The following is a 24,190-nucleotide window of genomic DNA, read 5'->3' as shown; positions in this document are numbered from 1 at the left end:
AGGGGGGGGGGGGGGGGAGGGAGGAAGAAAGAAAGAAAAAGAAAGAAATCACAATTGGCATATGTTCCCTTTCCTTTCATTTGGATGGCTTCTATTTCAAGTATGGGAACAACTCTGGGTAAGGGGGTACAAGGAAGTCTGTGAGGAAGAAAGAGGACCAGTGGGCCCAAGGATGGAAAAGTGGGGAACACAAATAGAAGAAAGGGCCTGTCACTGCCGCTCCCTATTTCCCTGTGGGATCCCCTTAGTGTCCCTCGTCCGGAAGAGGGCCTCCTCCGTTCGGCTGATGACATCTAGAATCTCTCGGATACTGTCGCTCAGCTCGGCTGTCTTCCCGCCTTCCCCGGGCCGGGGCGGCTCATTTCGCCAGGAGGCGCCCGAGGCTTCTGTGTCGCTTCCATCAGAAGAGCCGCTATGGACGCTGAGCTCCGCAGCTTCGTCCGAGTCCGAGTCTGGGGCGGTGTGACGGCGGATGCGGGATACGGCTTCCCGCAGGGCCCCGGCGTAGGGCCCTGGGGTCCGCGCCCAGCCCCTGGCCGCGCGCCGTGGGACCGCCGCCACTTGCTGCGAGCCCTCGGCACTGACCGTGCCTCCTGAAGCCGCTGGGCCTGAGGCTGAGCGCTCTGGGCTACCTGGCTGCGTGGGGGCGTCCTGAAGGTTTACTTCGCCAACCGGGAGCCCCAGGATGCGGGAGGCGCGCTCCTCCAAGGAGGAGTCCGCTGGCTTCCCGCCCTCAGCTTCGAACCCGCGCCCCCCAACGAACTGGTGTGAAAGGCGACTGCTCAAGAGCAGTTTTTGCCAAGGAGGGGGAAAGGCCGCGGCTCCCTCGCCCTCCTCCTTGTCGGGCTTCGGTTGATTAGGGGCATCCCCCACGACGCGCGGCACCCCATCGGGCAAAAGCTGTACATGCTGGGTTCGAGGGGTTGGAACATACTGTGACCGTATCACCACGCACGTGGCGTCAATGACAAAGACGCCTTCTCCCCGAGCACGGCCACGGGAACTGCGGGGCAGGGTGTGGGCGCGGCGGGTCCCCTTCCAACCCTCCGAGGTCTCAGGTCCGGCCCCCTCTCTATGACCTAGGGACTCTCTCCATCCCGTGCCTCCTGGAGCCCAGGGTCTGGGGAGGGTCTGGCTATGTCGGGGCGGCTGCTTTTTAAGGGAGGGAATCCAGCATTTGGGGAGCCAGCCCTGTTCCCTATTTTCTTTCCCTTCCCCGGAGCCCTTGAGATGGGGCCTGGACCTGGGAGCGGGACGCGGGGGGCTGGGAGTCGCTGTGGCCAACCCCGCAGGAGCTGTCTCCGTGCCTGGGCTCCCAGCAGCTTTGGCTCGGGGATGGCCGTCGCTTCCACTATTCAGGCCAGCAGTGGCCAGCCCCAGGCTTTTCTCCGCGGCCCCCTTGCGGGACTCCAGCCTCGGCCCGGCTGTTCCACAGCCTGGGGATCCCCCCAAGAGACCCCGCCCCTGTCGGAGACCCCAAGCCCCGAGGACGTCCCGGTAGATCCGAGGATCCAGCCTCTTCTTTGTGCACCCTCCCTCTGTCCTGGCCGGAGTCGGAGCAGAGGCTGCTGAGGCTGGCGCCTGGGAGGGCTCGCGGCCTCGCTTAGACCCCAAGGTCCTGTGGGGGCCTTCGTAAGAAGGTGGAGCCACGTAGGGTGGCGGGCGGTCCCAGCGTCGTCGCAGGGCTGTCCCGGCTGCGCCTCTCAGCAGCAGGTGAGCCTCGTAGCTGGGGGGCCCTGGCCGCCTACCTCCCCAGGGCCCCGCCCACGCCGCCCCTGGGTCGCTCTGCGGCTGCGCGGATGGACGGGGCGGTCGCCCCGCCGGCCCCAGGCGCTCGGGTCGTGAGGGAGCTGGGGGCCCTACAGGCTGGGCCACCCGAGGGGCGTTCCGAGGTTCCGGGCGGGGCCGACCGGGGGGGCTCCTTCGGGCCCCACCAGCCTTGCGCCTTTTTCGCTCGGTCTCCTTGGCCTCCCGCTCCTGCGATGCCGCTTTCCTTTTCTCTTGCTCCCGGGCTCGGGCCTCGGCCGGGGGCCCCGCCCGCCAGTTGGTCGCCTCCTGCAGCACCCTGGAGGCCCAGGGACGGCGGGGCGGCGGCTCAGGGGATCCCGGGCGCGGCCCACACCTGGGACAATGAGCAGGAACCCAGGTGAGCAGTTTGTGGGGGAAGGGAGCCGAGGTCCGGGGAGCTGGGAGCACTGGAGTCCATTTGGGGCAGCCGTGTGGAGGGGTGTGTGTGAGTGTGTGCCCGTGTGCACGTGCGTATATGTTAGGGCCGAAGTCGAAGCCGGACTCCTCACCATCTCTCCATGCACACTTTAACAGCGTCTGCCCCATCTCACCTCCTGCCCTTTCTCACACCCACTCCTGCCCCCCAAAACAATGCGGGAAGAGTCAGGCCCCCAGCCCTCGGGATGGGGTAGGGGGAGGCGTGGGGAAGAGAAAGGGGGCCAGCAGCACTGGCTGGTGCCTGCAGGGAGGTCCGGACCCCACTCCCCGCCCCACCGCTCTCTTCCCGTCACCCGTCACCGCTCCTTCACTCACGTGCGGCTCTGGGGCCCTCGGGCCCAGTGGCTGGCTTGGAAGTCCATGGGCTGTCGAGGAGGGGCGCGGCGACTATAATGACAGGAAATAGTCTTCACTTCGATCACCAGCAGCTTGGATTTCTGCACCCAGAGGCAGCTGCCAGACTCCTCATCCTGGGGCTCCCGGGGGCTGTCGGGCCCCTCGGAGAACAGCTGGCCATCCAGCATCCTGCCCCACCCCACCCCGGCCCCCCACCCTCCCACCCGCCCCGAGAGCCCCCTCCCAGCCCGAGGAGCCGGCGCCCACTGCAGAGCGACGGGCCCAGAGACTGGGGACTATATATACCCGGGCACACGTGTGTGCCTGTGTGTGTGTGTGTGTGTGTGTGTGCGCGCGCGCGCGCATGTGACACGGTGCGGCGCGGACGGCACCGCGCTGCTACCTCCCCCATGTGCACGGCCGCCCCCTGGGGCCCGGGTTTGGGCGCCCCTTCCCACTGCTCATGTCCCCCAAGCCTGATGGGACCTGCGCGAGTGGGCAGGGGACTTATTTTTGCCAAGCTGACGGTGCCCTTCCCCCACCCCCATTTCTTCAACCTTCCTGTCGTTTTAACCCTTCACTCTTCTGTTTGTCGGGGTGCCCCATCACCAGGGTTCTGCCACTGACTTCCTGCCTCGGACTTCAGGAGGTGATGGGAATGGAACTCAAGGTCTCTGCCTGCCACTCTCTGCTGGTTTCCATGGGGTTGGGGTGCAGGGGGTCTATTTTTAGCGGCAGTGGCTGTTCGGGTGCAGGGATGAGTAACCAGCTTCCATGCAGTGGAGGGAGGAGGCGGTGGCTTTCTCGCAGCTTTTATGTGACTCTGGGGGAGAGCTGCCTCCCCCAAGCTCAGAAAGGGTGACCCCCACACCTTTAGCTCCTTACCCTCTCAGTGTTGCAGCCCAGGGCTGCCGGTAGGACACAGGAGTCTGTCTTGGCTATCTGAACTGTCCCACGCTCCCATTCTAGATGTCTGTCCTTGGGCACCTATGGAGCCTTCTCCCCGCAGCAGGCTCTCTCCCCCAATCCAGAAGCCAGGATTTGGGGGTCATACTGTTCTGTGCCCACACAGCTCTGCTCAGCCTTATGGAGGACAGACTAAGGTGCTTATGCATTTGCACCCTTTCAGAACGGATGGAGGAGGAATGGTGTGCTCCCTTGGAAAACCATCCCCTACCAAATGAAATGATAAAAGTGGCCCCCATTTCCTAGCGTAGAGCTCCCCATCATCACCGCTATCACAATGCCTAGCTCACTTAGCCCCCACCTGAAGTGGTGCTCAAGATGCTCACCTTTTCCGCTCATTCTGTCCCAGGGGCAGGGGGTGTTGCTTACATCCACATGATCCCTCCCCCCAAGCCTATACCAGGTGTCCCCTGATTCACCATGGTAATGTTAGTGGCAGCACAGCCCACGCCAACCCTTCCATGCAGAGACTTAGCAACCATGCCTGGCAACCATGGCAGCAGCTCCAGTGGAGGGGAGGGGTGCAGGGAGGTGGGAGAAGAGTGTGTATGGCAATGGTTCCTAAGGAAGAAGGGATAATTTGCCTCTTTTGAGAGGAATAGGTAAGAATAGGCTATGAGGCTCTTTAATTTTGTCCCTTGTCTTTCCTTCTGCTCCATTCTCAGATTTTGAGACTGATTGGTTGGGTTTTAGGGGAGAATGGGAGAGGCAGAAGATCATGCAGCCCTTTGGGTACAGACCCTTCCTTTTAAGAGGATGGGGCCAGGAGGGTTATTGTGGGGGCAGAGACTGACTTTATGAGAACCAAAGCAACCAAACCCAGGCCCCCTGCTCCATAATATGAACCTTTAGAGAAACCCAAACAGCCCCTATTCCCACCATTTGACAGCACTCCCCTCCCCCACTTTACACACCTACCAGCTGCACTCTTGTGGCTCTTTGCTTGAAGGTGCTTCCTTCTACCCAGGGCCCCCCAGAGTCCTAGGGCTTTTTAAAGCCCTTGCCTCCTCCCTAGACAAACCCTCCGTGATGGAATGTGACATAAGAAGACATCTGTCCTTTCCACCATGCACTCACCCCCACACACATAAACATACCCTAATTTAATAACTTGGAAGTCTCCCTCCCCCAAGTCTGGGAATGTGCTGTGCGCTGTGAAGAGGTGAATGCAGAAGCAGGGGCTTTCTCCAAAGCCAGGAGGGCAGCCCTGGCAGCTGCCTTGACACTTTTCCCCATGAGCCATGAGGAAGCCTACTTTGGAGGAACCAGTATGGTATGGCAGGGTTCCTCAGAGTTCGTAGGTAGGGAGAGGTTAGGTAGGGGCTAGGAGGTACTCTGAGATTGCTTCTGGTCTTGGATAGGAAATGGTATCAAACCTGCAAGTCAGTGGTGAGATGGTACCCAAAATTTGGCTCAGGCCCAATAGTCTAGCAGTCCTTATGGTATTTGGTGCTGACTGTTTTGGCTCACATGGTTTCAGCACAGGTAGAGTCTGCTCCCCGACCCCCCAGCTCATTCTCACCTTGGAAGAATGGCAAGGCATTTTGTAGGTTCAAAGATAGTGCCAGCTCAGCAAAATTCAAACACAGAGTCCAACCTTCCCTGACTAAGAAAAGTTGATGACGGTGGCATGTCTCTCTGCCTAGACCCTCAGTCTCTCTATTCTCTGGAAACCTAACGCTGTTAGGAGATTTTCCTGGGGCCCAGCTATGATTCAGGCAGAGGAGAAAGCGAGGTAGTAAGGAGAGCTGCTGGGAATAGGGTGGGAAACAGTTATGAATGGAGAGTTGGAAAGCCAGTAAGTCTAGTGTAGTGGTAAAGAGCAGGAGCTCTGGGGCCAAACTGTTTGGGTACAAATCCTAGCTCTACATTTTACCAGCTGTGTGTCGTTGGGCTGGTTACTTAGCCTCTGCCTCAGCTTTTGTTTTTGTTTTTTTAATCTGTAAAACTGGAATCCTATCTACTGTTGTTCTGAGGCTTAAATGAATTAATAGACGTAAAGCACCGAGCATGGTGCGTGACACAGTTTTACATATATTGTGTGTATGTGCCATTATTCCTGTTGTTGTTAGTAATGAGTTGAAGAAGCCATATGAAGTAGGTTGGTTGGAGCAGTAGTATCTACCAATTACAAGAATCAAACAATCAAGCAATACCATGAAGAGGTTCCTGTCATTTTAATTAGGTTTGCTATGAAAAGCAATAACCTCAGCTAATCACTCTGCCCTCCTCCACCTAACCCCCATCTCCCTTCATATGCACTTAGCACAAGAACCCAAAGGCCCTCCTCCCCACAATCCTCCCCACTCCCATTATGGGAAGAAAAGTCACTAAATGGACTCAGCCTCCTCCGTATAGCATGAAACAGGATGAATAAAAATATCTTTAGGAAGAGTTTTGTTGTGCTATTATCTTAGGGTGGAGTCGGGCAGAGAGAGAGGCAAAGGCTGGGTGAGGTCTGGGGATCTCTCAGAGATCAGAATTGGCCTGAGGGGCACACAGCCCATCATTCACCCAGAAAGGGGGCTACATCTAAGAGGGCTGGGGCTAAGATGGGCTAGGCTGTATGCATGAGGATAAGGACAGCTAAAAATCCATTCTTCCTCCCCCCGCACCCGCCCTGGCTCCTGAGCAGGGAACAGAGTCACAATTCTCTCAAGGTTTCACCTGTGGTTCCTAGAACTTTGGGCAGGCAGTGAGTGGGGTATATCCCCTGGTGCTGCCTGACCCCTTCCCCAGCTCAGGGCTTCTCTCCTCCTGTGAGCACCAGGGCCTGCAGGATGTCAGACAGTGATACAATCCCCTTGACCACGTCATTCTCATCCACCACGACAAGTCGGTGAACCTGCACAGAGCAACAAGGGAGAAAAGGGATGTTTAGTGATGGCCTCAGTTAGGATGAGCCCTTCAACCCCTACCCACCTTGCCAAACCCCACACTCAAAGCTGCTCCCCTCAGCTCCTTCTGAGTCACTGGCCTCCCTACCTCTGCTTCCACCAGCCTGTTGATGATGGTCTCCAGAGTCTCGTGCAGGTAGCACTTGAGGACACCCTCAAAGTAATGGGATCGATGTTGCAGGGCTTTGGTCACAGACACGTCTAGGTTGTTGTAGGTCTTTTCTGCTGCCAGATTCTGGGGAGAGAGAGGAAGGTGCTTGCAGGGAAGCAAGGAAGCCAGCCCCCAAACCCTAAGTCCACCCAACCGCACAAGGGGGATTCAGGGCAGTTGTTAGCCATGCCCACAAGCCACACCCAACTCATTCCTTTTCAAATTGGATTTGAAAGCTTAGAAGCTTCTAAAACCCTTAGGTCCCAGAAGAGACTCTCTTCTTCTCCCTCTCCATATTCAACACCCCGCTCCTTTCCCTACCTCCCAGCCCCTCCGCAATCACTCACGATAACATCAAACTTGGAGTAGATGTCCACCACACGCCCTAGGGGGACAGAGGCAGATCAGCAAGGAGGATCTGGCATCCAAGCATCCAAGGCCCCCCCTGCCTATAGCATCACCCTCCAGGCTGACCTGAGGAACAGCAGATTTTCCCAGAACCACCCTGGCTTCCCTGGAGCCTCCCCTCTTGTTCTGCGCACTCTCTCACCTTTTTCATCTACTACTGGCAGTGCTGAGACTCGGTGTTGAACAAAGATGCCCAGAGCCACATAGACAGGGGTGGTGGTGCGGACCATAGCAATGTTAGCATAGGTGCCAATCTGTAGCTCTTCCAGAGACTTAGACATGAACTCTGGCTTGGGGAACTCAGTGATCTGAGGAGAGAACCATCAGCTTCATCTTCAAGAACCCCCACACCAGCCTTGGATAACCCTCCAACCCAGTATATAAGAAGTAAAAACCAGGGGCACCCAGTGGCTCAGTCAGTTAAGTGTCTGACTCTTGATTTCAGCTCAGGTCCATGGTCTCAGGGCCATGAGATCAAGCCCCATGTCAGGCTCCGTGCTGGCTGTAGAGCCTGCTTAAGATTCTCTTTCTCCCTCTTCATCCGTCCCTACACCCCCCCTGCTGTCTCTCTTAAAAAAAAAAAAAAAAAAGTAAAAACCAGGCTGAGGACACTTACAAACAATTTGAGGAACTTGAGGATGCGCTTGTGGGTGAGGATGTACAAAGTGTTGCCTGATTCCGGGTCAATAACTGGCAGTCTGTGGATCTTGTTTCGAATTAATGAAGAGACAGCATCGAACAAGCTGTGGGAAGGTGGGGGATAATGATGTCCCACAGTGCTGAGCTTGAGATGAATAAATAGCTTCTAAGACTGTGTTTATAAACAGGGAAAACTAATGATTGGGAGAGGGGAGCAGTGTTCAAACCAGACCTATAGAGTGTGTGAATGTGTGTGTGTGTGTGTGTGTGTGTGTGTGTGTGTGTGTGTGTGTTTGCAGAAGAGTATTGTTTTTCTTCTGCCCCTGGATCTTTGGGTACCTAGGGCTTTAGTTACCCTGGTGGCAAGGCTCTTCCCCTTCTGGACAAATGGGTAGCTGGAACGCACCTGGCATTAGGAGAGATGCAGACGAGTGGTTTGAAGGAATCCTGTAGGTACACCTCTGAAGGGAAAAGGGAGGTTCACAAAATACCAGTATGGAAAACCATTTCCCAGGAAACTCTCCATCCCTTTTTCCTTTTACAACCCCCAGTTCTCTACATACCTCTCCAAGTTTCTATCTTGTGTTCTTCCAGCTCATAGATCTGTACCTGGAAAGAGAAGCACAGGACTTGAGACTTGATCTCTCTGCTTCATTAACCCCTCGTAGTTTGCTTGGAAGAAAGGAACTAGGAATGAGGGACTTGGGTCATTGGGCTTTGGCGTCTTACCAAGGCTGATTTATAGTAGCGATGCAGGATATTGATGAAATCGGTGATGGTCAGCATGCCTAGAAGCCAAGACAAGATCCCTCAGCACTGCCCAAAGTTTCTCTCCCTGCCCAGCACAAGATGCCAATAATATTGTGTACCAGAAACTTTTGCCTACCTACAAAACTTTGCTTCTTACTATCCCACAAAGGGGCAGCTCGTACACCATTAGTCACCAAAGCAAAGAAAGCTTTCTTCACCTGTAGCCAAAAGAGAACTCATCACAAAGGAAAATTCACAGGGTGCAAGACTTTAAAAGAACAGGGGTTGGGTATGTTAGGGAAAACATGAGACTAAACCCATATAAGGACAAGGATATTACCCTTGGGATAAGATAGGATGAAGAGTTTTTGAACCAGAGGCTCCTAGGAAGGGGGATGGGAGAAGAGGATTTCACCCACCTGCAGGGAAGTATCAAATACAACCAATTTGGAGCTTGTGGGAATCAGGTCATAGCAGCGATGAGACTTCATGAAGGAAGTATACACACTATTGTTGGATTCTGGGGTCTCTGCATAGGGTGGGATAGTTAGAAGCTTCCTTCCATGCAACGACTCACAATCAAAAGAGGCAGAAATTAAAAGTGTAGTTCCAATATTTAGAGCCTGCTTTTTTACAAGGCCCCTTTTCTATCTGTTTTGTTCCTATTGTTCCCAGAAAAACTAGATAAACCCCTTAGAAACTATTTCATACAACCCCCATCTCCAGGTAGGACTCTACTGGCTCCTCAGGCAAAAGATGGCTACTGAAACAGAAAATCTATTAATATCTTTCATTAACCTCTTCTAGTCTCAAAGTTTTTTCTCATCTTTAACTTAAATTTCCCCTTTCATATATTTAAGCACATTTTCACTTGTTCTCTTTTCTCAAAGACGTAATTAGGCTTCTTAAAATTCAAGTAAGCTTCTTAAAATTCTTCTAAGATCTGCAGATGAGAAAGTCATGGTCCAAGTTGGGCCATTTCAGATCAAGACTCAGTTGGAGCCCAGTGCTTAATGAACCTGGCCCCAAACGTCCTGAGAGTCCATCCTGGGATGACCCCGTGAATCAGACATCACCCCACCTACTCTAGACAAATGGGAGATCCTGGCTGTGTTTACCTATCCATTCCTCTGACTTCAATTGCTTCCTCTAAACTGGAGAAGCAACCCAGAAAATAATCACCTGGATGTGCTATGTACTACGCTATGTGTACTTTAAAAATATCACATCATTTAATCCTTACAACAAATCTGTAAAGCAAATACTGTCCTCATTTTTCAGATGAGAAAAACAGGTGGGAAGCAGATAAATAAACTGCTCAAGGTCACACCATTAGTAAGTGGCAAGAAAGACTTAAACACAGACCTGGGTCCAAAGTTCATGATCTTAAAATCCTATGCCAGTTGTTTTTAGTGTTTAATTTCTTACCCGTTATAAAGGTACACTGTTTAAGAAGCCGAACAGTTCAAGAGATTTTGTTAAGAAAAACTGCTGTCCCTGGCACCTACTGCCCTGTCCTACCCCTCCTCAGAGATGAGACCTCTTTTAGCTGATTACTTTGGCACTTATTACTAGGGCTGTAAATAACAACCTTATATTGCTGGCTTTATTTTTCCATTTGGGGGCATTATCTATGATCATCCAAGGAATATGAGAATTTTTAGTTCTCCCTCCTACCAGGACCCCAACACAAACATGCACTTCCCATCTCCCCATTCTTCCAGAAGTTAACCTATAATGTTGGTTACATTAGTATTTAAATAATTTTGACTGAATATTCCTTCTTCGGAGCTAAGCCCAGTGGTAAACTCCTGACTTCTTTTTTTCTTTCTTTCACAACTTTGTTTTCCCTGGAGTTAGTAACTGTCTTGTCTTTTTGTTTTTTATAACTAATTCAAGTATTCATAACTAATTCAACCCCAAACTCTACCAGTTGTTTAGATCTCCTTTCAAGAAATTCAGAAGCACTAGACAGTCTATCAATGTAAACCACCCAAAGAAGTCTCTCAGGAGTCTTCTGACCTGCTCAAATCCGTGCTGGTTTGCTGGTGTGCACAGCTGTCCTCCGGAGATCTTCCTTCATCACCATCCAGGGGCCCCCTTTCATGTCTCTCCTGTATTGGCACTTCTGTGTCCTGTACTCTATGTTTTCATCTTTTTTTTTTCTTCCTTGTTTTGGTGGTATACATCTTCCTGTAGCTTCCTGAGTAAGGGTGCATGGGAGGTAAATTTTTTGAGACCTTGCAGCCTGCAGGATATCTTTATTTTACCCTCATCTTTGATGTATAATTAGGCTGGATATAGAATTCTAGGTTTGGATTTATTTTCCTGAAGAATGTTGAAGGCACTGCCCCACTGCCTTCTAGTTTCTGGTGTGTTGAGAGTCCAAGGCAATTCTGATTCCTTTTATGTAACTTGTTTTTGTTTGTTTGTTTGTCTTCTTCTCTGGAAACTCAGGATCTTCTCTTTGTTTCCAGTGTTTTGAAATCTCATGATGATTGTGCTTTGGGTGGGTCAGTTTCATCCACTGTGCTGAATACTCAGTGAGTCTTTTCAATATGAAAACTAATGTCCTTCAGTTCCAGGAAATGTTCTTGAATTATTTCCTTGACTATTTCCTTCCCTCTGTGTTGTCCTTTTTCTCTTTCTGTAATTCCTATTATTTAGATATCAGACTTCCTAGACTGACCCTTTAAGGTTGTTCTTGTTTTATTTGGTGAGTTGTTTTTGTTGTTACTGTTGTTAAATAAAATATCTTATCTCTCCTAGTTTACGCTTCTTTTTCTTTTTTTCACTTCTTTGATTTTGGGGGCTTTTAAAAAAAGATTTTATTTTTTAGTAATCTCTACCCAACATGGGGCTTGAAATCACAGCCCCTAAGATCAAGAGCCACACACTCCACCAACTGAGTCAATCAGGCACCCCACTTTTTTTTTGAGGGGGCAGGAGGGGCATAGGGAGAGGGAGAGGGAGAGAGAGAATCTTAAGCAGGCTCCACGCCCAGCACAGAGCCCAATGTGGGGCTCGATCTCACAACCCTGAGATCATGACCTGAGCTGAAATCAAGAGTCAGAGCTTAACCAATTGAGCCATTCAGGCACCACACTTCTTTGATTTTTAATTCTACTTTTTTGGAGTCTTCCCCAACTTAATTTTCCAAACCTCCTACTTAGTTTAAAATTTTTGCTATTAGGGCGCCTGGGTGGCTCAGTTGGTTAAGCGACTGCTCCGGCTCAGGTCATGATCCCAGAGTCGTGGGATCGAGCCCCGCATCGGGCTCCCTGCTCAGCGGGAAGCCTGCTTCTCCCTCTCCCACTCCCCCTGCTTGTGTTCCCTCTCTCACTGTCTCTGTCAATTAAATAAATAAAATCTTTAAAAAAAAGTTTGTTTTGCTATTATATTTTTAATGTCCAAGAGCTCCTCTTTCTTTTCTGAAAATTCCTTTTTAAAAAAACATGACATTCTCTATTTGTTGCATGGTGGAAATAGGTTCTTTATCTGAGTTATATTAATGTTAATTTTTAAAAGTTTTCTTCTCTATGCATTGACTTCTTCTTTCCGTTGCTTCTTTCCCCTGCTTGTTTCTTCGGGTGGGGGGAGCAGTTTGTATCACTTTTCTTTTTATTTTAGAGGCTTTCTTTTTTTTTTAAACATTTTTAAAAAAATTTTTTTAAGATTTTATTTATTCATTCGAGACACAGAGATACAGAGAGAGAGAGCATGAGCAGGGGGAGAGGCAGAGGGAGAAGCAGGCTCCCCGCTGAGCCAGAAGCCAGATGCGGGGCTCAATCCCGGGACCCTGGGATCATGACCCAAGCCGAAGGCAGATGCTTAACCATCTGAGCTACCTAGGCGCCCCTATTTTAGACGCTTTCTTTAGATGTCTGGTTATCCTTGGTTTAAACGAGCATTCAAACCATATTCTAAGAGTGCAGTCTTTTTTTTTTTTTAAGGTTTTATTTATTTATTTGAGAGACAGAGCACAAGAGAAAGCAGAGAGCACAAGCAGGGAGGGGGAGAGGAGAGGGTCAGAGGGAGAGGGAGAAGCAGGCTTCCTGCTGAGCAGGGAGTCCAATGGCTGGATCCCAGGACCCTGAGATCATGACCTGAGCTGGAGGCAGATGCTTAACCGACTGAGCCACCCAGGTGCCCCAGAGTGCAGTCTTTAAAGCTGATTGGCAGCTCAAGTGTACAGGTTAAGTCTTGTTGACTGTGAGCCGTTTAGATGGGGAGCATTCAATACTTGTATTTTTAGGGCTTTCCCTTCAAGGGGATTCTGGAGAAGATTATTTATTCAATCTTGTGCTTGGAGGGTGAAGTCTTTTCTGTAAGCATTCTGGAAATTAGATTAGGGAAAGGACTGGGATCTTGGCATCCAGTGCAGTTCGCTTTATGCTCCCGTGTTTAGTATAGTACTTCAGCCCTCAACTGGGCCTGAACCCCTCTCCAGACCTCCAGTCTTTGCCAGAGTTGGGAGGAGGAGTTTCCTAGCTGCACTCAGTGGAGCAGGGAGTCTCTGAATCTAACTGCTTCTTAGATCTCCAATGCTTCTCTTGGCTTTCCCTGCTGCTAGTCTGTAATTCAGTTTTCTCAGGTCTGCTAAATGATTTACCACTCTTGCAACTGTTTTCCAGCTTCCAATTACTATTGTCTCCTCTCTTATTCTCCCTATTCTGGTGGGTTTGTACCTTTTGAAAAAAAATCTTTTATGGTGGCTTTAGGAGGTTTTTGTGAAAGAACAAAAGTAGATGCATGTACTCCATCCACCATCTTTAACTGAAGCCCACTACTGTTTTTCAAAGGAAACCTCCTGTGGCCCCATGCTGCTGGCCTCTGTGGGACTCCAGTGTCCCAAGTGTCCCCCACCTGGGAACTCCCCTGCCTTGCCCGAGGTGGCTGGGCTAAGGAGTTCCCAAGAACATGCCTTTTGATGTTAGTTTAAGACATGTTCCACTGATAGTTAAATACCATCATTTTAGGCCACAGATTTATAAACATATTTGATTTGGCTTTCTCGGTATTTTAAAAATAATTTAAATCAGTTCCCCAATTGTAAAAATGTGGAGATTAACATAAAAACCCAAATTCTCAATTTTTTTCAAAATCAGATCTGACCACACTAGGCTTGAATTTCTGAACAGTGACAATTGACAAGACCTGGATAGTTGCTGCCTCCTTTTAGATATGATGAGATCTATATAGGCTGTCATAGTCATCTGCAGCCTACAGCACTGCTTGGTTCACAATTTGAGTTTTTGACCCTTGCCTTGGTGCTACTGCAAATGTACTAATATAAAATAGGCACTGATATCATGTGGTAGTACTCAATTATGAAGATATCACCCAGATAATTCAAATATGACTACATTAACTTTTTAGGATACCAACAAAATGAAAACAGAACATTTAAAAATTCTTGTGGAGAACTCACAGACCCTTAATAATACGTCCTAAGATCTCAGCCCATATTTCAATTCTCTAAGAAAGCATGTACTCCTAATGCCATAAACATGTCCTGGGAAGACCTAGGAGTGTTCTTGGATAAAATTCTTTAGGGGAGGTGCCTGTAAGTTCTGCTTCTTTCTAGATAGTCTAGGGTTGGACCATTCCATTCTAACCAGTTATTTGGGCAGGTGCTAGAATGCCTTCTCCTCTGCCCTGGATTTTAGGGTTTAGTGCCTCTATTTCTGGACTAGTTTTAAGGGCTTTCAAGGCCTTTCTATAATTTCTTGTGTACACTCAGTGGCTTTAGGGAGCTCACTGGATGATAAAATCCTAGTGGCATTGTTTCTGGGCTAATCAGAAAATAACAGGCACCACTGATACATGGTTAGCCAGCCCAGAGTTGCCTATGGAAGTTTTCCCTCAAAAATTTCAGTGGTTTGATAACTGAAAATATTAGTCATTCCCACCCTGCCCAAGATTTATTCCTGGGTGATCCTGCCAAATTACTAATCCTGATTTGTTATGGTTTGGCACATTATCTGGCCCAGTTTTGATTTTTCCCAGGGGGCATCCTGAGAGAGATTCAAAAGCACCGCTGAGGACAAGTTAGGATTGGGCTATTGCTTTTGTAGCGGTTTCCTTTCTTCAGTAGACTTACCTTGAGGATGCTCATTTTCCAGAGCTGGGGAGCTATCTGAAGAAGTGACCTGGAGAGAAAAGAGGAACAAAGATTCAGACTATCCTAGGCTCCATCCATTCTGGCCAAGCATGATGAGAAAGGCTGGTGAACTAATGATGTCATTTAAAGCACCATAAGGCCCTCTTAAAATATTATCTCATTTAATCATAACAACCCTGAGGTAAATACTATTATTAGCCTCATTTTCACAGATTAGAAAACTGAGGCTCAGGAAATATTAAACAGCCTGCCCAAGGTCACATGGCTGAGGTAGAACAGGAGCTTGAACACATATCTGTATGGTTCCAAAGCCTATGCCCTTATATACCACAATGCCTAATGAAACATTAGACTTAAAAGCTGAGACTAGAAAATCTAAGAATCCACAAGGTTCTCACAGATCTACTTTATAAAAACAAGGAAGCCAGAGAGACAGTACTGCTTCCCCCCAAATACTAAGCCTAGCTGTAGACACCAGAATCATAGACATGCCCCTTTACCATTAAGAGAGGACCACATCAGGGGTGCCTGGTGGCTCAGTGGGTTAACCATCCAACTCTTGATTTCAGCTCAGGTCATAATCTCAGGGTCGTGAAATCAAGCCCCACATCGGGCTCTATGCTGGGCATAGAACCTGCTTAAGATTCTCTCTCTCTCTCACCCCTCACCCTTCCTGCGCGGGTGCTAAAAAAAAAGAGAGAGAGAGAGAGAGAGAGACAGGACCACATCTAGGGAGGATCCCGGCAGCTGACTGTCACAGAGAGCTAAAGCTTGAATGACTGAGGGGTGGATGAGGACAAGTGTTTTGAAACTGGGGACCTGACTCCTCTTAGCACCTTGTGAGTCAAAGGCTCCTACAGCCTAGAGGATGCTGGTTTTCCAAGCTTCTTTGACCATGACAGTCTGACATTAGAGTGCTTTGAATATAGAGAAACCTTCAGAACCATCTCTGGGCTCCCTCAAGTGGGAACATTTGGAAATTTCCTTGTTATCTAGGAACCCAGGAGGGGTCATGCTAATTTTAATCCACTGGAATCAACAGATTTGGCTCCATTTATTCTGGGTAACATACCAAAACTAACTTAAAGGCATACTTCACCTACATAGCTACTGTAGTAACACGAAATTAAAGGCCTTGGCTTGAACCTGGAAGGTTGGTGGTAAACAGGGTCAAGTTGGCAGGACAGCTCTAAATTTCCCTCCCCTAATGGCCCAGGGTGGGGGCAGGAGGGAAGGGGAATAATCACCCTCTCTTCTCTCTGGGCTGCATTAGACTATCAGCTTGGCCTGGCATTTTGGCAAGGCTATCGGAACAACAGCCTCATCACTTATAAGTGGGAGAGAGGGCTGTTCAGTGGTAAAGATACACACATGATAACATAGTCTCACAAAGATCTATACAAAGACACAGAAACGGCTACTTGTGTAGCTGTTTATTATACCCATCACATAATACTTACATCCTGCACTGTGCTACAGTTTTTTAGTTTATTATCCATCCAAACAGGTTTTAAATTCCTGGAAGCCTAGAACTATTTTATATTTCTTTGTATCTAGCATGGGGTTCTACACATAAATCTCAATTGTTTTGTTTTTTAACTCTCAATTGATAATGACAGTGATGCACACTCCCGTGAACAGAGAGACCTAAGATTAAGTTACAGGGAGAAAGTGATGTACAGGTAGAGATACAGAAACCTACACAACAGAATCAGGCATTACTGAATATGACTTTACCTCTCTGCCTGTTTCTCCACACAGGAGGATAATTCTGTCCACTTCTCTCTGCTTTTAATAACATAGGAAACCTGAGAAAGTACCACTGTAATACATGAGTACAAAGTATTATTATAGAGACACAGGCTAGATCTGACACATGGACTCACAGTTTCTTCTGACTCCTGATCCACATTTTTCTCAAAGATTTATTTATTTATTTTAGAGAGAGAACACGCACACGCTGGGGGGAGGGGCAGAGGGAGAGGGAGAGGGAGAGAAAAATTCAAGCAGACTTGGCACTGAGTGCAGAGCCTGACATGGGGCTTGATCTTACGACCCTGAGATCATGATCTGAGTTGAAATCAGGAGTCAGATGCTTAACCGACCGTGCCACGCAGGTGTCCCCCCCCCCCACCCCTCTGATCCACATTTCTAATTGTTTGCTGGATAACCACAGATGTCACAAAGACTCCTCAAACGCTTCAGTACAAAACAGCATCTGTCCTTTCATCCTATTATTCTTACTGGGGCTCCCATCTCTGTTTTTTTGCATTGCTCTCCTATAGGTGCCTAGGACTGTAGTATTGATTCCTCCAAGAATGAGCTATGCCAATATGTCTGCTTGGAATCGCAGGGCAGGGCATGACCTAAACTTGTCCTTAACATCCATCAACTAAGCTGGTATGTTAGAAATGTCTCAAACCCATTTCTCTCCTTTCCACTTTCACAGTTTTAACTTAGGCTTTTACCTCTCACTTCTGCAGTGTTCTCTAAATTGGTCTCCCTGTCCTAAATCTATTTCCTTTTCATCTTTCATGCTGTCTCCAAGTTCTCTTACTAAGCATCTCAGGTCTGTAAGGGACTTTTATCTCCAGCAACTAGCAGTTCACTACTTTCTGAAGTGGCTCCATCCATTTGCAGAAGCTGTTAAGAACATTCCTAAAGCACACTCGCTGCCTTGCTCATAGAGCGTCCATGGCTCCCCTTATTACAAAACAAAGTTCAAACTTGGCGTGGTACGCAATACCTTCAACCTGACCTCAGCCTACTTTTCCAATCTTTTCTCCCACTGCAAGCAAAATCTAAAGCTCCAGCAACATCACGCCACTGGCTCACCCTCAATTAATCTCTACATACCCCGATTTCTATGCCTGTGCTCACACTGTTCTCTCAACCTGCAATGCCCTCTCCTAGGTTCATAGTAATTTCTCCCTCCTCTATGCTTCCACAGTCCTTTGTTTGCGTCTTGATGATAGCATTTATTACAGTCTACCTTCGATAACAGCTGTCACTGGTTTGCCCTCACCCCCACTCCAGGCAGGCTGAGCATTTTCAAAGCAAGGGTTTTCTTTTCTTCTTTTTAAAACAATTTCTATTCCAAGAACCTAATCAATACAAAAAGTGTGAGGACTAAATTAGAAGAGCTATATAAAAATGTTTTGTAAACCGTAATACATTTGTGAGTAAAATAAAAATTGATAACGTTATTTTGCCGTTAGTGGAACCAGACCTTTTACTCTTTATTTATTATTATTATTTTTATGTAAACTCTATGCCCAACATGGAGCTAGAACTCACGACCCTGAGATCAAGAGTCACATGCTCTCCTGACTGAGCCGGCCAGGCGCCCCAGACCTTTTATGCTTGTTCAAAATTCTCTTAATCTGTAAGAGCTGATTCCCTTGCCCGGGTGCCCAACTGCAAATCACTTTACCACTTCAGTCTGTTTTCTCCTTTAGAACTTGAGGGACAGGACCTCTCTGCAGGCAGAGAAAGGGTGTGGTAAAGGAATTACTATGGGCATGGGACTGACCCAAAGAAAGATGAACCTGCCAGTAACAGATGATAAAAATCAAGACACGGAAGAATTACTCTGGCCGACAGAGGATATTTGGTTCCAGAGTGCTAGAAAAAGGCTCCTGAGAGTGACGGTGGATCCAAACATGTAGCAGGCTACCTGCAACATCTCTGGGAGGATGACAGGGACCTGCCACAATTGTTCAGTGCCTGCTAGCCAAGAATGATCTATGCCAACACGCCTGCTTAGAATCGTAGAGCAGGGCATAACCTAAACTTGTCCAGGGACACAGTGGCCTCTAACACTGAAAGAGTCCCTCCTTCAGGGAGAGCCCACTTTCCAGTCTTACTAAGGCAATGTGACTTCGCTAGACATCTCGAAGCAGCATAAAAGTCTTTCTGATCTCCCTCCTGCCAGCGCTTGCAGGGCTCACACTCAGACAACCGGGGGCCAGGTGCTACCCGCAAGCGGGAGTCCCTCGGAAGCCCCCTGCCTTACCCAGGAAAGCCGAATCACAACCCTGCTCTCTCTGGCAAACCTCTAAAGGTTTGAGGTGCTCAGAGGAAAGGAGGCCCGAGATCGCCGAGGTGTGCTCGGGTTCCTAACGGAGAGCAGAGTCACTGCCAGCTCGGGCTGAGAGTACCACGGACGTAAGGTAGGCACCGCGCGGCCCAGTCCTAGGAGATGCGCCCAGCGAAGGAGCGGAGGGGCAGGGTCACGGGATAGGACAAACACCGGCTTCTCGTGCATCGCCGGTCCCTGCCCAAGCCTCCCCGTCCCCTAACGAGGGTCTCGGGCTCCACAGCGCCCCCCGCCGCCCTCCCGTGCTCCTCACCGTCTCCATTTCAAGGGGCGCGGACTGGGTTCGCTCGCTTTAGGAAGCTCTCTGGGAGCCGGGCGGGAGGGGCGGAGGGGGCTCAGGCCCCGCCCCACGTCCGGTACCGCGACACCACTTCCGCCTACGTCAGACACACGCAAGCCAAGGGCGGAAGGCGGGGAGTTCACTCTTCCGGCGCGGCCTGGCCTCAGTAACCGCCCTCCCCTGGGTCCTCTCGGACCTTCCGGATCCGCCGACGGCGAGGGTGACTGGACGGAGCCGCTTGTATTTAAAATGTTCTTTTTTATTTGTCGTTTAAAAACAAACTTGGAAGAAGCAAAATCCAAAACTTGCCCTTTGCCTCTTGCAACATAAATTATGTACAGTTCAGAATGATCGCTGATACAAAACATGCCAAGGACAGGGCGCTGGGGGTGGAGGGAGAGAGGGCGCTTTAAAAAAGGGAATCATTTCATCCGTTGTTACGAAGGACCAACCTTGCTGTACAGGATACACACAACACAAAATAAAGTCTTCACGGGATTCACACTTGTCAGCGATTTATTTTTTAAAAAGGGGGAGGGTCCTGGAGGTGAGGGGAGAAGACTGTAAAAGGGAAAAACTGAAAATTGAATATGTGCAAGTGTAAACCAACCCAAAATACAAACACGGGGGGGGGGCGGGGGAGGGAGAGGAGGGAATTCAGATGCAATTATACAGGCGGGGTACTTAAAAACAAAACAAAACAAAACAAAAAAACCAACAACCAAAATTCCAACCTTGTAGCCTGGGTCTGAGTTAGTTTATATAAAAATTAAAAACTGTATAGGTTTCTTCACTAAATTCTACAGGACTATCGGATACCTAGCATATGCTTACAAAGTCTGCCCCATCCCCTTTTCCCAATCCCAGGGCCCAAGCCCCAACCAGAGCCTGACTCACAGGAGCCAATCTTCCCCCTCTATGTAGCCTAGACCTTTTGCTCTTGGAAAAGGAATATCCAATGGCTTTGGGGGCAGCAGCCCAGTCTCCCCGCTGTCTGATTTAATGACAGTGGTTTCTGTGGGGGTGGGGGGATGTTATTCTCTTAAACATTTGCAGCTTGAAACAGTTGAGGAAGCAGCTTTAAAAAAAAAAAAAATCTCCCTACCCCCATCAATCCGCAACCCCCCAAATTCAAAAACAAAACAAAACAAAACCTAAAATCACAACAGCGACCTTGCTCCCCCTCCAGCAGGCCCGCCCATCCACCGCCACCAAGCCCACCCCTACACTCCAGACATTTGATTCTTGAAAATATTAATTACAAAATGCCCTTTGCCCACAGCCCCTAGGAGAGAACTGCATATAAGCTTCATCTTCATCCCCACGCTCCCTACTTGAGGGGGTCTGGGGCCTCACCCACCCCCAACCTACCCCTACCCCCCAGGAAGAGGTTCAACTGCAGCACAAGCTTGGGCAGAAAGGGGGAAGGAAAGGGAGGCAGGGAACCCATCACCCTCTGGCTCCCCCTGGGGCCAGCTCACTTTTGTGCGTTATAACATAGTCCAACTATACAACGGGGGTGAGAATTGCCCAGCCTCTATACCCCCACCTTACAGCAGTCACAGCCAGGGGGTGGGGAGGAGGGGGTGAGGAAAAGGGCGGTAGGTTGGGTAATGGAGGGGGCCCCCCCACAAGGGGAGCTCCATGTGTCCGCCCCACGCCCCCCTACCATTTATAAACTGGTTTTGTAAAAAGAAAATAGATATATTTATATAGAATATATAAAGCACAAAAATTAGTAGTTTTACATTTGCTCTCCCCGGGGGTGGGGGGAGAGGGGAGGGTTCTCACCTCCAGCCGGCTCCCCCATTCCCCACAAGACTATGTACAATCCCATGTATAAATAGATAAATACCCCCCACCCTCCCCGCGCTGACACTAAGCTCCCCACCCCCACATCACCACCCCTTCCCACCAGACCAGCAGCAGTTTGGTGACTGAGGGAAAGTGGGAGCTCCGGGCCACACCCTGCCTCACTGGGTATGGGCATGCCACTCAGGGATAGCCCTCACCCTACCACCCATCCACCCCATCCAGGGGCTGGAGGGCAAATGGGCTCATGATGGGGTTGGGAAAACAGGAGGGAGATATCCTGGTCCTAGGTTTAGCACACCCCTCCTGCCCCCATGTCCAGATGGAGAAGGAAGTCCTAGAGCAACTAGGGGCCAGTTATCCCCAATCTTCATCATCATTAGCCTCAACCACCATCCCATGCCCATAATTAAAAACAAAGATGGATTTTTTGTTGTTGTTTTTCTTCCTCTTCCTACCCCCCTTCCACCCACTCAGAAGAGGGCAGTGAGGCGGAAGAGAGGGTCGGGGCAGTAGGGGGCTTGGAGAGGGTCTCACATTTCAAAACAGCAAAAAATCCAACACTTAAATGAGGTAGGTGTGGGTGCGGGGTCTCCTTGCCCGGCTTGCCTGGCTTGCCCTCCTGGGCAGCTGGGCGCCTCTTTCCCGTTCATGTTGCATTTGTCAGAGTGGAAAACAAGGAAACACAACCCATAGAGAGACAGAAACACAGAGGAGAAGAGGGAGACAGAGACAGATTGAGGGGGAAGGGGATGGGAGTGAGGGTGGGGGCAGGACCCGGCAGGCAGGGCCAGGTGTGGGACCCGGCCTTTGGGATTGTCAAGCTTAGTCAAGTCTCTTTGCAGCCTCGAGTCGGGCCGGAGAGGTCGGTGGGGGCAGCAGGGCTGTGAGGCCCGGCCACACATCCTCTTCCCCCCTCCCTGCTGCCTCCCAGTTGCTTCTGGGTAGTTCCCGGCCCATATCCCCCTCAAACCTGAGATGCCCAATGGCTGCTTCTGTCTGGCCCCTCCTGGAGCTGGGGGCAGAGATGCCAGCCTGGGGGCCGGTGGCGGGGAAGAGGGTTGTCCCTGGTGCCCAGGGTGGGCTTGGCCTAGGGCCCTCTGCCCCAGCCTCCTGCTCCAGGGGCTCCGGTCAGCCGGCAGCCCCAGCCCTGGGTCCTGGCTCTGGCTGCTACCTCTCTTCCCCCTCATCCCTTTCAGGGAAGAGGTTGGGGGTGGGGGGACTCCCCTGCCTGGTAGCCTCTAAGCTTCTTAGTTCATCCATTTTCGACAATTCCAGGCTCCACAGTGGCAGGGGATCTTGTGCTGATCGTCCTCAAAGTCAAACTGATAGTCATAGGTCAGCTGGAAAGAGAAGAGGGTAGAATCGATGGCAGCCCCCCAGAGGGAGCGGGGGGCAGGCAGAGATCAGGTCTGACGGCAGTGGCCTTGGAACTTGGTTCTGGGGAAGTGAAGAGAAGCGGGAGCCGCTTTGTCACTCACACAGAACACTTCCTCTCACCTCCTCTCCTTTGGGGATTCGCCGGCTGGAGATGATGATGATTTTATCCTCCTTGTCAAACGTCACAACTTCCGCCACACAGTTAGGGGCACAGGAATGGTTAATGTACCTAAGCAGTGGGCCAGAGTCGGGGATGCCAGGCAACTGAGTCGGGAGGGTTTTGGTTCCTTCTTGGCCCACCCTGAGTGTCACCCCCAGGGACCCCTAAATTCCTCCTTCCTCATTCCTCTCTCACCTGGCAGGGCCTCCGGTCAACGTAGCATCAATCACATGTTCGTTGTTTATTCGGAACATGTAGATGCCTCGATTCTAGAAGGGAAGAAGTTGCAGAAGTGGGAAGAGTATCAGGGAATGGCAGCAGCACTGGCGGTGGGATCAGGTAGCAGACTTGGGCAGCGGGCTTATCTTCATTTCCTGTTCTGCCTTTCTCTTGTGTCTTACCTCCTCCTCCTGCCACAGCTTTCCACCTGCTCCCCTGACCCCAATTCAGCCCCTTGCTCCGCCGTGGAGAGGGCGGCCATAAACCAAGACAGACAGCCCCCCTGCTAGCCCATACCTGCTCCTCATAGATTTTCTCCCGCCGGTTGGCCACCTCATTGCGAATGATGGTGCCAATATATTCGATGACCATTGTGTGCTTTTCTAGGTCCTTGGCAGCGTAGAGCCCCAGGCCCTGGATACGGGAGCGAGCCAGGTACACGTTGTTCTTCCACTCAGTGCGTAGGCGCCGGTACTGTGATGACTTGGAGTGCACAAACTGCTTGCTGTATGGGGTGTTGGTCTCGCCTGTGAAGGTGCTCTGATATGCCTTGGACATGCTGGTGCTGTTCAGGGTGTGAGGCCTGGGAGGTGACACAGGCCATGACAAGACAGCTCTCCCCCAGACCAAGCACACCCCACCCACCTCCTCCCTGGGATGTGCAACATGCCAGTTAGGGGCATGTGCTGTCTTGGAAATGGAGTGGAGGCGTGTGGGTCTTGGCTTTGGTGAGACAGCCACTAGTTTTGGGGACCCGTGCGACACCCTGAGTGGCACAGAGAGCCCAGGATGGGGGATGGGGGATGGAGGGGTGGGGGGGCACCAATTCCCCTACACTGAGCCCGCTCTCCCATCTCCCTGCCTTATTCCACCCTCCTGCCAAACATTACACAAGGCCACGCTCCTCTGGGAGGTCTTCCCCAAGCAGCCCAGGCCTGGCATTTAAGCTCATGATTTGCTCAAACATCTGAGTTCTACCTCCTGCACATACTAGAAGCCCTGAAATTGGGGGCCGTGTCTACCACACTGGGCTGGATCTGAATTAAAAGTGGCTCTGAATTCACAGCCAAGAGGTGGTACCCTTTCCTTTCTTCAGACTGTCCCCTTCTCTGACATAATGTTGGGCTCTGTGCAGATGGCTCAGTGCAGGGGAATGACTGCTGCCTGGCAGGATGCCTCTTCACCACCCTAGGGCACCAGCCAAAACCTTGCCCATCCCAGAGCAGTGGTTTTCAAACGTTTTTGATTCTTTTTGATCTAGTAGAGATTTATTTTTTTCCTTTTTTCTTTAACAAAATGTTATTGGAATTCCAATACATAAACTAGATGAAAAGGAATGCTTCCGGTTGAATCCAATTTGGGGAAGGGGGAGTTATGCACGGGGAGGGCCAAGTTCTGTTCACTCGGTTTATGTGTTCCAGGACTTTCTGAAACACACACAGTTTGAAAACCACTGTTGTAGAGTATCAAGGACTAGGGATGACTGGGGTAGTAGAGCCTGACGCTCTAGGCTAGCCCAAGGAGCAACAGAAGGCCTTTGAGAAAACCCTGCTACAAGGATTCTGCCTCCCTCTACCCAGGGACCAAAGTCAGGCTACTGTGGTACACAGAAAAAGCAGTGAACCACAAGTCGAGAGGTAAGGTTCTGGTCCCAGCTGTGTGACCTTTGTCTAGTCACTTAACCTTTCTGGGTCTCAGTTTTCTCAGCTGTAAAATGGGGGTCATACCACCTGCCCTACCTAC

The 24,190-nt window shown here is 50.2% G+C and overlaps 4 protein-coding genes across 15 annotated transcripts in view; all 4 read right to left on the bottom strand.

Annotated features, from left to right (window-relative positions):
* The window catches only part of WNT10B (Wnt family member 10B), a 31,054-nt gene extending 28,380 nt beyond the window's left edge, over positions 1-2,674 (bottom strand). The window contains exon 1 of one of the 2 annotated variants that reach the window (XM_073882046.1): positions 2,542-2,674. The gene's annotated coding sequence lies outside the window, so the exon portion shown is untranslated. The remainder of the gene's footprint in view (positions 1-2,541) is intronic. The other variant, XM_025883239.2, reaches the window with a different exon arrangement.
* On the bottom strand, positions 10-2,751 carry DDN (dendrin). Its single transcript, XM_025883110.2, has 2 exons — positions 2,542-2,751; positions 10-2,122 (listed from the first exon to the last, which is right to left on the bottom strand). Exons 1-2 carry the CDS (start codon positions 2,748-2,750, stop codon positions 211-213), a joined length of 2,121 nt encoding a protein of 706 aa, XP_025738895.1. The 5' UTR covers position 2,751; the 3' UTR covers positions 10-210.
* A 2,935-nt stretch (positions 2,752-5,686) lies between these two features.
* Positions 5,687-19,000, bottom strand: PRKAG1 (protein kinase AMP-activated non-catalytic subunit gamma 1). Of its 3 annotated transcripts, XM_073882047.1 has the most exons (13): positions 18,850-18,952; positions 17,490-17,601; positions 14,477-14,525; positions 8,793-8,902; positions 8,510-8,591; positions 8,353-8,411; positions 8,187-8,232; positions 8,030-8,084; positions 7,601-7,727; positions 7,127-7,292; positions 6,924-6,961; positions 6,514-6,660; positions 5,687-6,373 (listed from the first exon to the last, which is right to left on the bottom strand). In XM_073882047.1, the coding sequence occupies exons 4-13, from the start codon at positions 8,862-8,864 to the stop codon at positions 6,269-6,271; spliced, it is 897 nt and encodes a 298-aa protein (XP_073738148.1). In that variant the 5' UTR covers positions 8,865-8,902; positions 14,477-14,525; positions 17,490-17,601; positions 18,850-18,952; the 3' UTR covers positions 5,687-6,268. The 3 variants fall into 3 exon arrangements, with proteins under 3 accessions (XP_073738148.1, XP_025738896.1, XP_025738897.1); XM_025883111.2 differs by lacking the exon at positions 17,490-17,601 and having other exon boundaries at positions 18,850-19,000; XM_025883112.2 differs by lacking the exon at positions 8,793-8,902.
* A 114-nt stretch (positions 19,001-19,114) lies between these two features.
* KMT2D (lysine methyltransferase 2D) overlaps positions 19,115-24,190 on the bottom strand; it is a 39,938-nt gene continuing 34,862 nt past the window's right edge. For all 9 annotated transcript variants that reach the window (XM_073882038.1, XM_073882043.1, XM_073882044.1 and 6 more), the window contains 4 exons: positions 22,745-23,030; positions 22,424-22,497; positions 22,189-22,297; positions 19,115-22,031 (listed from right to left, as the gene is read on the bottom strand). In XM_073882038.1, coding sequence (XP_073738139.1) covers positions 21,939-22,031; positions 22,189-22,297; positions 22,424-22,497; positions 22,745-23,030 — 562 coding nt within the window. In that variant the 3' untranslated portion in view covers positions 19,115-21,938. The remainder of the gene's footprint in view (positions 22,032-22,188; positions 22,298-22,423; positions 22,498-22,744; positions 23,031-24,190) is intronic.

The sequence above is a fragment of the Callorhinus ursinus genome, unplaced genomic scaffold (genome assembly GCF_003265705.2).
Source record: "Callorhinus ursinus isolate GAN/ISIS: 27379988/994484 unplaced genomic scaffold, GSC_fseal_2.0 scaffold44, whole genome shotgun sequence".
Lineage (NCBI taxonomy): Eukaryota > Metazoa > Chordata > Mammalia > Carnivora > Otariidae > Callorhinus > Callorhinus ursinus.
This window is presented reverse-complemented; position numbering and strand designations above follow the sequence as displayed.